At 36.4% G+C, this 14872-nt stretch overlaps 2 protein-coding genes across 3 annotated transcripts in view; both read right to left on the reverse strand.

Annotated features, from left to right (window-relative positions):
* Positions 1–8570, reverse strand: part of LOC117230611 (protein phosphatase PP2A 55 kDa regulatory subunit) — a 44879-nt gene extending 36309 nt beyond the window's left edge. Inside the window, exon 1 of the mRNA XM_033488219.1 lies at positions 8240–8570. The gene's annotated coding sequence lies outside the window, so the exon portion shown is untranslated. The remainder of the gene's footprint in view (positions 1–8239) is intronic.
* Positions 8571–8689: 119 nt separating this feature from the next.
* On the reverse strand, positions 8690–14847 carry LOC117230604 (TATA box-binding protein-associated factor RNA polymerase I subunit B). Of its 2 annotated transcripts, XM_033488199.1 has the most exons (11): positions 14640–14847; positions 14468–14558; positions 14174–14378; positions 13953–14103; positions 13741–13883; positions 13458–13673; positions 13105–13334; positions 12749–12941; positions 10888–11328; positions 9648–10808; positions 8690–8825 (listed from the first exon to the last, which is right to left on the reverse strand). In XM_033488199.1, exons 1-11 carry the CDS (start codon positions 14724–14726, stop codon positions 8819–8821), a joined length of 2925 nt encoding a protein of 974 aa, XP_033344090.1. In that variant the 5' UTR covers positions 14727–14847; the 3' UTR covers positions 8690–8818. The 2 variants fall into 2 exon arrangements, with proteins under 2 accessions (XP_033344090.1, XP_033344092.1); XM_033488201.1 differs by lacking the exon at positions 8690–8825 and having other exon boundaries at positions 9547–10808.
* Between the last annotated feature and the right edge of the window lie 25 nt (positions 14848–14872).

A 14872-nucleotide genomic window follows, 5' to 3' on the forward strand; every position in this document is an offset into this window, starting at 1 on the left:
ATCAAGAAGGCGAGTTTACATAAATGAAAAGAAGTTTTCCTGAAGTACACTCTCCCTCCATATTAGGTAGTACGTCGAGTTTCTCTAGCTTCTGGCGATGAAACGAGGAACGCGAAATTTTTCATACAAACGTTCGTGAAAAATTCGATCGAACGTGTAAATGTCACGAATGATAGTATCGGCTGCGAGAGCAGATAAGCCGGGTAGCAGACTCGTGAACGTGTCTCGTACCGTTTTGCATCGGAACGTGAGTAAGGACACAACGATTTGCGTGGCGCTTATCGGTAAACGGGGGTTGTTTATCGCCACTTGGTATCTACGTGTGTACGCAGACGTCACGTAGCTATGTGAATGTCAGCTAAGAGACGCGTTAGAGTGAAACGTACTCGAGGACCATCCGAGATGTTGCCCGAAAATAGAGAACGCCCGGTTATTTCGGGCTGTGTTGTTTCAAGGTGAAAGGCCGGCTTCGTGAGTATTCCTTGCGCTCTCTTTCCTGGAGCACATGCACTCCGGTTCGCCTTGCCCTCGCCCTCAACTCTCTCAGTCATTTGTCAACGAAAGAATGAACGAGAAGAGATACGCGTCTGGAGGAAGAGCGCTTATAGAAAATTCGATTAAACGTCACGATGGTTTCTGTATCGACAAACGCTCTACTTTCACTCGCAACTTGCCTCGCGTCTTTCGAGATGTTTTCCAGACTTTCAATCGCGTTACTAAATCCTCCGGTATCATTAAAATGAGATAAACTTCATCGACTATCAACGTAAGAATGATTTACTTAATGGCTGCTGAGAGGATTTCTACTTAATCTTATTGTCTAACGGGGCGTATTTTTAATCAGATTCTACGTCTCATTTCCATGGTTGTATTAGGTTGTCCGAAATGTTTCGTTCGTTTTCTAAGGAAATAATAGACGCACAATGTTTTTTGTTTTATATTAGTTTATTGAATTAAAATAGTATAAAATAATATAAAACAGAAATTGTTGCTCATCTGTTACCACCTTATGAAACGGAAGAAACATTTCGGACAACCTAATATATCTCGTTTCCAACTATCTGAATATACACGTATTTGTATATACTTGAATTTAATTAATCAAATGCTACGATAAATGCAACAAGTATTTTTCGTAGCCATTGTAGATAATATTGTCAGACGAAGGTGTGCAAATATGACCATATTTTGTACAAATGAAATGTCACGATGCAATATATTTGAATCTACCGCAGCAACCAGAGCCAAATATATCAAATTCGCGTGGCAGTTAACGCGTTAAGGATCAACGTTGCATCGATGCAACGTTTCATTTAGCATTTCTCCTCGATTACTTTACATTATCCATACGAGCAGATTGCAAAGCCAATTAGCGTAATTGCAATTTTTACCATCGCGTTACTGTTTGAACCGATGCGTTCATTGTTTCGTTCAACCTTTTTTCCCCGTGTTTGCGATCGCGACTCCCCTGTATTGTCCTGTAACGAGAGCTAATTTCGCTGAGAGAGATCGATAGGCCGATTAGAACGATCGCTGATTGGAATAAACCGGTATTTCCCATCCCACAGGGAGGCGAAAGTCAACGTCGTGTAGAGATGCGATAAATTGCCACTACATGTAAATTAACGTCGTTGTTGATAATGGAGAAACGACGTGGAATAAGAAGGAACGACGGAGAATAAAAAAAGGATTACGAACAAAGGTTCTCGGCGACGAAGGACGCGATACTTTACCCGAGGGAAGGGACGCTGTCGTCCGTAATCCGTTAACGTCGCGTCGTCGCGTCGTCCAGTAACATTCTATGAATTTATGAAAGTTCGAATGCACAGAGTTCACGGAAATTCGATTATATCCGCGTAAACTCTACAGAGATGAACTTTCATCCAGTACATCCACATTATCTCGAGTAGTTTGATCATTACGTTACCTGAGACCTTTCGCACAACTGAATTAATCTTATTAACGAAACTTTACGAATCCGTGCCAGTCCACCAGATTACACCTTCAGACTGAAGGAAATAGAAATTTTCGTCGGCATCTTTCTTTTCGTCCCACCTTTGTTTCCCTTCGTTCGATTTAAAATACGTATCGAGTCATTATAACAGCTTGTAGAAGATAACTTGCAAGGTACAAAATATAGGGAACTTCAAATAGATCAATACACGTACCTATATGTACGTATCGCAATGCACAGAATGCATGTAACCTGCAAAAATATGTATAACATCCAAAGTAAAATCCTCGTTACGTCTACTATTTAACGGATGAAACAGACTTCTGTGTAGGTATCATTTCTTTAATCGTATTCATAAAAATATGAATTTGCGCAGATATCCGCAGTTTGATTATTACGACATCCTACAGATTCATTAACACTAGAACTACCGATAGTTAACAAGAAGCTATTTTTACAAAAACCAGTCAAAATGACGGGTCTTTTAAAAAAATACCTAATAATAGAATATTTTTATATTTATTGAATTATTACTTTCTTACAGAAGGAATTCCATGTTATGTAATATATTTTTGATATTATTAATCCATCTGGGACCATGATCCCTAAACGAGGATTGACAAATTTATAAAATTGTAGATGTGTTAGCATCTAGCGATCTAGCGATCGATCCGGAATTTTCTTTTACACTTTGACAAGTATCAATTATTTTGACTGGTATTGGTATAAGTAGTCTTGATACAAAGTTATTTTCAGTTTGAATACATAAAAAACAAAGTAAAATTCGTTATATTATTCTTTTAGTTATCGTTGCTAGTTAGTCATTACATCATTGCAGGGGAAAAATATAACACGAAGTAGGAATTTTAAAATAAAATTGTAAAACCAGTGGTAGTTCTAGTGTTAATTGTATACAAGGGTGCGTCAGAAATGTATGGCTCTAATACTCAATAAGTTTCCTGCTAGCAATACGTCTCAGGAACAAAGGAATAAGTAACTTAACGGGATTAAAAGACACAATGGGAGTAAAGTACACGTGGAAGCACACTTCCGTGCGGAACATTTGTACGAGAAACCGGCGCCTGTGTCGCGAGCAGACGTTGAAGAGGCTCGTGTTAACGTTTACAGGAAGTGTCTTCCGTTTCCCAACTATCTACGTATCGACCCGTTTATCGTCGACCGAATGGAGAATCGTTCGAAGGAATTCTGAATCGCAGGAAGGTGGACAACGAGCCGTGAAACCGCGGTACAATTAGCGAACTATTCGATTACCGAGAACTGTAGGCGTTCTATCGAGAAACGATACGCGTTCCAAGAGACTTTCGTCGGTTCAACCAAAATTCCAGCTTCCTTTCGATCGACAGCGTCTCTATTTTCTCGCTGTGTCACAGGGACAACGAACCGCACGATGAGACGATTGTTCTCCCTGGTAGCCCGCGAAACAATCGGCGCAATTCTTCTAAAAAAAGGTTTCTTCGGATAAAATCTTTCGAGTTGGACAACGTTCCGTCGCGACTGTTCCATAGCGCCAGACGAAGCTCGTCGAGTTTATGCATAAAATTTGGAGCAAATCGTGGTATATTGGAAAAAATACAGCTCGAAGAAAAAGTTTCTGCCGACAAGTTGGCCGACAGCCATTCCCATTTTGCTATAACGAGGCTATGTGTTAAGAAAGTGCAGAAGTGTAAATTGGTGATGTAAAATTCAAATGGATATCGTGTCGAAGTAGCGACGTGTTAATGAAAGACGTGTTTAGGAGGACAGGGCCGTATCTCTGAGCTCGTGAAAGAATGGAATTTTTTCAGCAATTTATTACGGAGCAACTATCGGATGATTCCTTTTTTATCGCAACAGGGATATGTCGTATATTATCTAAAAAAAAAAAAAAAAAAAAAAAAAGTGGCGAACTTATACGTAAGCGGATGAAAGAAGGGACTTTTTCGAGGAATTTATTCCGGAGGAATTACTCCGTGAATTGATTTCGTTCTTTTTTTATCGTAAAAGGGATACATCCTATGTCATTTTTCAAAGTTTGCAAGCTAGTACGTAAACGGATATTGCTAGGAAATTCTGTAATTAAAAGGACGATAGATACTTTTAAACGTTGAAATACGTGACTAAATTCAAATTCTCAAAATCTTGATTTACGCCATTACGATCTACACTCCGCCATGGAATCCTTTTATACTTTCCTCCAACTTAAGACATCTGTCAATAGACCGCGGATTTTTATACATTTGTGGGGATGCGCGTAATATGCAAATTGTATAAAATATTCAAAATGAATATTCAAAATCTTTCGCGATATTTAATAGGTAAAACAATTTTCCACCCAAGTTCCATTTACGTAAAATATATTTACAAAAATACGAATTTGCATAGACATCCATAGTCTATTTATCGAATGTAAAAAACACGATCGAGTCTGAAATGATTAAAAAGGAACGCAGCACAGTTAAACACCGAAGACCGTCTTTGAGATTCTCACGGTTGAGAATCGATGAAAACGCGATTCTCGATATCGTTTTATCGAAACACCGGAGAAATTGAAAAGCCCCCGAGCACCTGTCCTTGCCATAGCGAAAGCTTGGTTTTCGCGCGATTTCTAAATATTTCCGACACACCTGTTTCCATCAGCCGTGCTTGCAAAGAGAGACGAGTTCGATCGACCGGTTGGAAACGCAGAAGCAAAAAACCGGCTATCTCTACGGAGAAGAACCTTACGGAGTAGGTCAACTACGAGGAAATACACCGGATGGGTACCGCGGGAAGATTTAACTAGACGTCAGATCGGAATATCTCGTTTCGCTTTCGTACGATTCGCGAATTTTTCGTCTCGAGAAAACACACAGATAGCGAAATGTGAAACATAGCGTCGTGCAAACTCGTAGTTTCATATCTCGATAACGATCGCGACGACGGTGCGTCTACTTTCGTAATGGTCGATTGGAACGTTGAGCGATCGGCAATCATCGTCGCAGCTGGAGCCCTGACAAAATAACGAACGACGTGGTTTCACTTACGAGCTCGATCCATGATCGTGTACACCTTAATTGTAAGAATTGGCACATTGGTCGATTTGTAGCGACAGTGTTTGAATTTGATCAAAGTGTTAGAAATTAATGTTGATTCACAACGGTGTAGAAAAGTTATCAGACGGATACTTTATAAGTTATATTTTAAAAGCTAGAAATTAAATTGAACTGATATTGAGTGGAAGACTATGGCGACTAAAGGAAAACAATGTAACAAATAATCGTTACTATGTACGATACGTCGTACGATATTGGTTAAAATTGTTTAAAGTATCGCTTTCAAGATAAGAAATCTATCTGGACGACATTCGCGTACCACTGTATATGGCTATCACGTTATGCGTCTTTTATGAAAATTCTTGAATTTATCATTTGAAAGAAGGAATTTACAATTACTCAAATTTATTTAGATCGATAATATCGGTGCTAATAGTTGAGCGTTGGGATGTATTCGCGCGATACTATTTCTCTTTTGTGAAGCGCAATGTCTTGAAGAGTTAAGCGGTTGACCGGCATGTGCCACCGATAACTGGTTCCGATTAACCTCCACCCCTGCCGCAACAGGATGTGTGCAACAGGATGCAAAAGGTGTTGAAACGGCCGAAAGAGATACCGTAGAGAAGGCTGGTTGTTGCAATTTATAGCGACCCACCGCCGGATTGTTTGTTTCCCAAACGTTGCAGAAAGTTTCAAAGTGGCTGGGGAGGGGACTAAATATAAAACGCGTGCACGCAACAGTGCAAGTGCAACCTCGATGGCCTGCGAGCGGCATCATAATGTAGATCGCCTTAACAATGTGTAATCGATGATACGCGTTCGCCGGGACGCGAGATCGCTCGGCGAACACTCGGAGAAAGGAACGGTTCAATGAACCATTCGATGCTTTGTTACACGAAGAATTTTTTTTTTCTCTCCCTTGGCAAAATCGATACAAATTATAGGTTGCGTAATGTCATTGAAATTAAAAATAACGTTTCCTTTGTGCGTAGCTCTGCGAATCGACCGGTTGTCACGCCCAGAAAATGATGAAAAAGAAAAGATGGAAGGAAGAACAAAACCGTAGAGGAAATAACTGTGTACGACATTCGCACGCCCTCGATCTGTCGTATTCGTATTCAACGATAAATTGCACGACATAAATTGATACGTAAAGACATGACGAAAATCGTCGAATATTAGTGGCGAGTTCAGGTACGTCGCAAATAAAGTCACATCGCAGTTTATTTTTAAAAATTAACGCGCGACGAACAGATTGACGTGTGTAAGTATTATCCAGTATCGTAGCAGCGTGTTTTCTTAATTAAATATAAACAAGATAAGGAAGATTCCTCCGTACCGGATAGTCCACCGTGATCAATTCCAGAAATAATATTAAAAAAACCAATTAATACCGAGCAATCGTGTATTTAATCTTAATATACCATGGATTTAATTAGAATTTCATATGAAAAATCTAAAAGAAAACAAGTATAACACTATGGACCACTAGTTTACCATTAGTTCAATAATTTACATACTTTGATAACATTCATACGTGATTAATATTAATACACGAAGCGTCCACTGCGTTCGATGATTCGTTATCATTACGCCGATAAGCGTTCGTTCAAAACAGTTGCGAATAATTATTCGAACCCTGTGAAGAGAACATTAGATACTGAATTTGATCCGTATCTATGAAAGCTTATTCGATTTGATTCTATCACCGGCAAATACTATCCATGGGGACTTTGAATTAACGAGTCAGCAGGTTTGACATTCAATAACAATACTACGTCAACGACTTAAATTCCGTTTAGTCGATTAAAGAAACTGTATCGTTCTATGTGACCATATATTCGCACGTGTGCACGAAGTATTACGATCGCGTGTTTCGGTTCGTTTCTATATGTATGTATCATAACCATGAGAGATTCTCGAACAAAGATATATCTTTTCTGCACTAGTCAGCGGAAGAAATGCATGGCTGCACTCTTAGAAAACATCGATGTATGGCATCAAATACAGTTTTCGCAATCTCGACCGATGTAGTAATCCTCCGCAGAGGAACATCCTCTTTAAGCCAAAATGTAATATCATGAAACGTAGGAAAGATGGTAGAACACACCTAGCGGCAGGATTAAAATTATTGCCACCATGAACCAAAGAACACTCTCGAGTTTGATTTTGGACGAAAGCACCATCCTTTTGCACGATTTATCGTTTACGACCGTGGAGATGCGTTCACGTTCGACAAATGTGAATGGCTCCTTATCTCGATAAATCCCACTGACTAAGAAGCAAATCACACGTTGATCTTATTTTAATAGAATGGAATAATCGGGCCGCTCATTTGTCAAATCGATTAACTCCACGAAGCAAACAATAGAGAAAATTGATGAAACTATATACGATAAACTGATGAAATCATACAAGATAAGCAGCAATCAAGCGCTTGATATTAAAATTTGAAAAATTTCAAAAAGTGGGGTTAACCAATTTGGTCTGTGAGCACCTCGTTTGGTGGTCATAATAATCGAAATCGAAGATAATTTCTGGCCATAGATTAGGTCTATCCGCGTGTCAGATAACTAAGATATAAGATGCGCAAGCGCATCTTCAACATTCGCGAATTTTTGTGCGTTAGCCTCGAAGTAATATTAAGAAATTACGTGAAATTTGTACAGTGGAATGAACTCTTGATATCGATAGACTCGAAGAAAGGAAGTTTGCCAATCGATCGAGCAAGAGCATATAGCGATGCCGAAATTAGTGTAAGAGCGACTGAAATCGAAAGAACTATACATTGGCACGGTTCATCGATTTCATCACCGGAAAAAAAAGGGACAATAATTATGCAACGAAAATAACGATGCACTGTAAGCGGCGAACGCAATCGGCGAATCGATTTCAAGCGATCGATGATCCGAGAAATTGAGATCGATTCGTAGATGTCTTCTACCGATTGTCCATTAAAACCCAACTGCATGCAGCAGGTGTAGGAAGCAGCTTTCAATCGCGAATAATTCTCTTTCGATGCAATGCCAATTCGAATCCTTATTTGGCACTTACCAAAACAGTCGTATGCCATCGAGAAGATCGATGTATTTCACACGTACAAGTAGATTTGATTAAAAAGCTCTGAACCAACATCCCACATGCGTACGATAATATCATAAAACAAAATTGACAGTCCAAAACATAAATCACGAAATTTTGTTCGGTCGTTTGGATTTTCAATTGATTACTAGGAAATTGAATGCTCGCTTACGATAGACAGGAAGTGAGGACGGTGGGGCGACCAGACGCCTCGGTGAACGACACCAGGACCAAAGAAAACAGGTGCAACGTCGAGTTGAATGTGCAAACGTAACAACGGCGTGCACTTTCGATGAACGTAGTGGGCAATGCCACGATTGTAACAACGCGTTGTCACGAGCACTCTAAAACACGAGGGCGAATAGGTTTCTGTACGTACGCACGCACGCAAGCACGTTCGAATGCACGAACACTCGTGCGAACTGTTCCTTAAGGAACGAGCGTAGATACACACGCGGATAGCGTACACACATCACCGCCTGATCGCACACACACTACGTACTGTGGTAGCGACCGCTGACCGATGACAGCCATCCGACACTGTCTTACGCCAACTGGTGTTTACTACTGAAACGCTCCGTCGTCCCTCGAGCCGTCGCGACGGCTCGGGACGAGGAACACACCGGGAACCAACGAGCCTCTCGACGAGTGCAACAGTTGCTTGACCGGGGCGCCCCGCAATGTCGACTCCGATTATTAACGCGGCTCTACGTTCCCCGACACGGTCGATAAACAGAAAATCCAGATATTTTTAGGAACTGGAAAAAAGGGTCGTAGTTAGTGATGGAATTTGGCACACTTTGAATAGCTTCGAATGTATATTATATACGGTGACTCACAGAAATATTCGAACACTTACAACAGAATTTTTCTTTGAATATACATGTTATAAAATTTTTGAATTTCGTTAGCACTGTAATAATGATAAACACGACTATCGTGATTATAAAAGCAAAATTTGAAACCAATCCGAAAATATATATAGAAGCCACATGACATTGATTTCAAACGCACATTTAATGAAAAACTAGTAAAGAGCATGAGTAGTAGTCTTAGACTATACGGTAAGTGCTAACAATGGGTCCATTAAACATCCTGGCTAACTAATATAGTAAAAAATTGACTGTTCAAATATTTGGATGATATTTGCGAAGTGTATGTTTCCACTGAATATCTTGTAACTCTTATATACATTCTCAGATTCATTTCAAAAGTTAACAATACAACCACGATAGTCGTGTCTCGTTACGATGCTAATAAGATTTCAAAATATTTTGTATCATACGTATATATAATGTTTCTAAGAGTGTTCAAATACTTCCGTGAGCCATGGTAACAAATTCGAATCGCTTTGAACATAGTTTGAAGCTTATAGCTCTCTCATCACTATTCATAGTGCCATAAAGATAAATAGAAAACAGCACAAAAATATTTTGCCACATAGATGTATTATAAAAGGATTTCATGGAGCTTAATCCGTAGATCGAAGTATTAATATATTGTTTCGACGTGAATAAAAAACATTATCAGTACAAAATTATAATTAATATATTACAATATAGCACACGACAGTTCTTTACCATTTATTTAAAATAAAATTCAATTGACTTTTAGATATTGAATCTATGTTAGTATGTTCACTACTGTCAGAGGTACTAGAGTTTGAAATGTGTGAATGATAATTTTCTATTAAACAGACTTCTTCGTATAAATCTTCTGTAGACATTTCCACAATAAGTGCACATTCGTTTAGTAGCCAACGAAAAGTTCGTGGTAATGATTTTTCAAATATAGCGAAATTTTTTGATTTCACGCGGCTGAAAATGCAGTCGTACATCCAGTACTCCGTAAAGGGTTTAAAAAATATATCTTTCTCCTTGACCACAGTTTTTTCCTTACTTGATACAGGTGCAAGAGTGTCGTTTTGATTAAAAAATGAAATGTCGCTGAAATTAAGATAGTTATTTATATCAAAATTATCAATATTTATATTTATGTCATCAATACTAATGTCACTGAGATTGATATTTTCAGGGAATAATAATTGATTTTTTTCGGTACTTCCAACCTCTATACGTTTATCATTTATGACACTTGTGTCGATATTATCGCAAAGATTTACATTCTCTGTTGCGGCAAAAAACTCGGCGTCACTCTTTTCAATTTTTATAGGCGCAGCACTGCCCTTAATAAACTGACCCTTATTATTTCGCTTAAGTTGAATTTTAGATTCTTTGGAATGTGTTTTTTTCATTCCATTCGACTTATGAATGGCTTCTTTTTCTGCTAGTGATAAATGTATGTTGTATTTATCACGTAGTTTATTTTCTAAAAGCGTCCGTTGATCCAAACCATTGCTCCCTAAATCTTCTTCGTTCTCACTATCGCTATCAACAGGTATTGCTAATTTCCCGTTTGGCAGAGTTTCGGTAAATGTAAAATCATTTCCTGCAAAAACAGTTGCAGAATCTTTCATTGCACTTACAGTACTATCGTAATACTGATTTTTAATAGTGTCAAATTTAATGCTACATGGTGTTTTAGCGTGTAAATAGTCATTCACACTTTCGCTTTTAGCTTCTTCGTCCTGTAAGTCATCTTGCACGTCGATGAGCTGTTTTAGTTCATTTATATTTGGCATTCTAGGTTGTTCAAATGGAGGTACATTTTTTTCGAGAAAATGTACGTTCGAATCGACTATCTCTAACTCTATGCCACATTTCGCTGCTAATTCTACTAAACTAAAAAAGAGACCAATATATTTTAATTAAATGTGGTTAAAACTAGCATATTTCGAATTAATAATCTCAAATTACTTACGCATCAGATTTTGTCATGTATCCAACTTTTGTAAGAAAAAAATCGCTTCGTGCTATATTAGGAATATCGTAAAACGGATGATCTAATAAATGTTGCAAGTACGAATGAAGAGGTGTTAGAGATGGTGGAAATATATCAATTGCCTTTGGCGATGAATCATTGATATTTAAGTTACTTATGTGTTTTCCCATAGCACTAATAATTTCTTCTGGCAAATAATGTTTAGAATTTTTTATTTCGCGTTCATTCTTATTCGATTTAGAAGATATAAATTCTAAGAATTTTAAATATAAATCGTCGATTCCATCTGCATCGGGACAATATTTCATTTTGGTTGGATAATGCGCGTGCATTAAAATCGTCCTTCTGCATTCAATATATTTTTGCCATTCTTGAAAACTAAAAAGCTTATTATCGAGTAAGCCGCGTTCAATAGCTGTGCTGAAATACAAAAGAGAAAGGAGGTATTTATATTAGCAATAAAAAAATTTAATGTATTTAACGTATTAATTCTCATTAAAAGTACGATTATAAAAGGAGATTTGCACTCGCAATTTTTGTCGTCTTTGTCATACATTTCTCTTCTTTCTTCATATAATCTAGCCCCGTATGTAATTAAATCGTTTTCGATTACAGCGTATGGCATTTTTTCGGAAGTAAAATATGTTGCCCAATGACCATCTGACTGAAGTACAATTCCACCACCGACTTGTTCAAATTTTTTTAACATATAAGAAAAGTGCTTATGCAGAGCTTCCTCGCCCGAAATATGACATTTAACGTCTTCTACAATTGCACGCGCTAGTCCTAGTTTCATTATAGATTCTCCATGTCCTGTTAAGGAGCATCCTACGTTCCTATTAGCATATGTACCACAACCCAATATTGGAGTATCTCCTACTCTCCCTACCAACTTTTTATTTAAACCTCCAGTTGTAGTTCCAGCAGCTACACTATATCCGTCATACGCTACACAACCAACAGTACCAAGACTATCTATAAATAATAATTTCATGAATAAATAAAAATCTACTCTTTATCGTGGTCTAAAATGTAATCAATTTACTCGTTAACATATCGATATCCAATAAACTTTGATTATAAACATCCGAATTAAATTCTCCTGTTTTCCCTGAATGTAAAGCTATACGTGCTGCTGGTGAGACCATATTTCCTTCTGATATCCAATTTAAATCTGCATGTTTTGCTAGATTTTTAGCTCCTTCACCCACGAAAATGGAATTTGGAAAATTGTTCATAACATATTTTGCGAGTGTTATAGGATGTTCTATGTCTGAAACTGCCGCTACTGATCCACATTTAAATGTGAAACCATCCATTATGCTAGCATCCATTTGAACTTTTCCTAATAAGGAATATTAATAATCTTCACTTACGTAATCAAACTTTGCTAATATATTATTGATATATATTTGAAATGCACCTATTTCATTCAACACGGATCCGTAACTACAGTTAAAAAATTCATCACATTCAAGCCACCATAATGCAGCTTCTACAGCATCTACTGCAGTTTCACCATTTATTAATTTTTCATAACCATTGATGGCGGCTTTTTTACAAGCTGTCATTTTTTCTATAACTATAGAATCACTAAAATCCCCCGCACCGCCGTGTACAATTATGCACGGAGTATTACTTTCGTAACATTTACATTCTCCAAACCCAATTTGTTTTTGCGATTTATTTAACGCACTATCAGATAATGTAATATTTCCATGTTGCATTTTTGTTCCAAATAAACTGACCATTTTTACTATTTACATTACAGATTTGCAGACTTTGAGGTTCAAAACATAAAATAATATATATAATAGATATTCATTTTTTTCAAACATACCTGTTGATCTTCTCTGCAATTCTACTAATGCGATATTCAGTTACGCCATCTAGAGCAAGTAAAATTTTCAGCACTACTATAATAAATGCCATTGCACGACCTTCATAGTTAGGAATGCATGACGTTTTTGCATCAAATATCATTTTAGGAGGTGATAAAGCTATTAATCTTTCTGTATATAATTGGATGCCCCCTAAAATCATATATGATATACACATATAAGATTCAGTTAATAGTAGGAATGTAAGCAAAGATATAAATAAACAAGCTGAAAATATAAATAAATAAACTGAAAATTTAAATAAATAAACTGAAAATTTAAATAAATAAACTGAAAATATAAAATATAATCATACTTGGCAATCCTAGTTCTTGACAATATCGGTTAACTAAAGATAGAAAATCAGGACAAACTATATTCCATACACCAAGTAATTTTGCTATACTTGCAATAATTCGTCTCATGCCCTTATGTGTAATTTCAACATTCTGTGTTAAGAAGCTTCTTTCATTTGCTGTTAAATTCAGTTCTGGTGGTAATAAATGATCCAATTTGTAGTAAGACAAGTGTCCTTCTCTTCCATATCTAAGAAAAGATTCTTTAATAAATAAAATTTCAGTTTATATATTAATTATATATATTATATATATCATTATATATTAATAACTATATATATCATGATAATAAGAAACAACATCTCTTACATGCCTTAACATATCTCCTAATTGTATAGGTTGATTATGGATCCTTAAAGCTAAATATATAATTGCCCATAGTCGCATAGGTGTAATTATATTAGGTCCCATTTTGTACTGAGTACTTATGTGTTTCGCCCTGTATTGAACTCTTTCAAATCTAGGTATATTTTTTGATAATCTTTTAATTTTTCTTGCTTCTTCTTTGGCATGGGAACTAAATTGCACTCTAAATAAATCAAAAAGTATAAGAAATATTTCAATACATGTATATCAAATTTTTTAAAGAAACTTACTTTCCCTCATTTTCTGATGATTTCATAGAACTAGATTGCCTACTATATATACTTTGACTTTGACTGAACATACTAAGACCATCACCCTCAGAACTATTTTGAGACTGAAGATATCTATCATAATCTGCCGCTATTAGAAGTCTCTGAAAAAATGTGGTTTGCGTGAAATATGAAATAAATTTGTTTCTATTAATAAATATTATAAAAATTACTTTGTTTCTGTTCAATTCTCTCATAGAACTACCCTCACTAAGTCCAGTAATGCTAGTTCCACTAACAGAAGTATTTGTATTACTTCTATGTCTTTTGCGCTTTCTGGATGTTTTTTCCGATTGTACCTTGCCATAAATAATATCTGCATCCCTATTATAGTAAACATTAATTTGTCTGAATATAAACATAAACATAATTCAAATTGTTTACTCAAACATACCTTTTCTTATATCTTCTAGCTAATTTGGGCATAGATTTCCTTCTAGTTGAGATAAATGCTACTTCAAGTTTGCCTAAATATGTTGCCCATAATTGTAATACTGTCAATTTTATATCAGATGGAACTCCAAGTTCTATTAGCTCATTTGTTAAACCAATTAAAACAAAATTGTATAATTCCCATGAAGTCCATCCAACCTCATTACCTAATAATTGTAAGCAAAGATTGCATACTTAACATTTAAAGATATTAATAAATTCCTAGAATAATATTTAAAATAATATTGATACAGACCTGATATATCAGATTTTAATTGCCTAATTCTTGTTTTTCGCAATCTAGTCGTACTATCTATACGTAATTCAAGAACTTCCTCTCTGATATCCTACAGAAATAATGAAATTAATTACTATTGATTATGAATTATGTTTAAAAAGATAAGAATAAAATTACAGTATATTATTACCTCATTTTGCGTTTGACACGTTTGACAAAAGAAATATCCAGCTTCTTTGTAAAAATCTTTACTGCCACAAATTTTGCACTTTTGCATTTTCTTTATGTACTCCTAACGGGAGTTCTGTCTTCTGCTGTTTGTTGCATTTAGGTATACTATGAGGTTATGCGACACGAGCACGCTTTACATCTCACCTCGTACTTTCTCATTAACAGAGGAACTTAACTTTACAGCGAGTACTC

The sequence above is a fragment of the Bombus vosnesenskii genome, unplaced genomic scaffold (genome assembly GCF_011952255.1).
Source record: "Bombus vosnesenskii isolate JDL3184/JDL3185 unplaced genomic scaffold, Bvos_JDL3184-5_v1.1 scf7180000013267, whole genome shotgun sequence".
Taxonomy (NCBI): Eukaryota; Metazoa; Arthropoda; class Insecta; order Hymenoptera; family Apidae; genus Bombus; species Bombus vosnesenskii.

Excerpts from the sequence above, each read along its gene's own strand:
- LOC117230604 (XM_033488199.1), bottom strand. The coding sequence starts at position 14,726 with ATGCAAAAGTGCAAAATTTGTGGCAGTAAAGATTTTTACAAAGAAGCT. Across the intron at positions 13,335-13,457 it reads CAATTAGGAGATATGTTAAG|ATATGGAAGAGAAGGACACT; the intron begins GCATGTAAGAGA and ends ATCTTTTCTTAG. Across the intron at positions 12,942-13,104 it reads TCAAGAACTAGGATTGCCAA|GGGGCATCCAATTATATACA; the intron begins GTATGATTATAT and ends ATATGATTTTAG.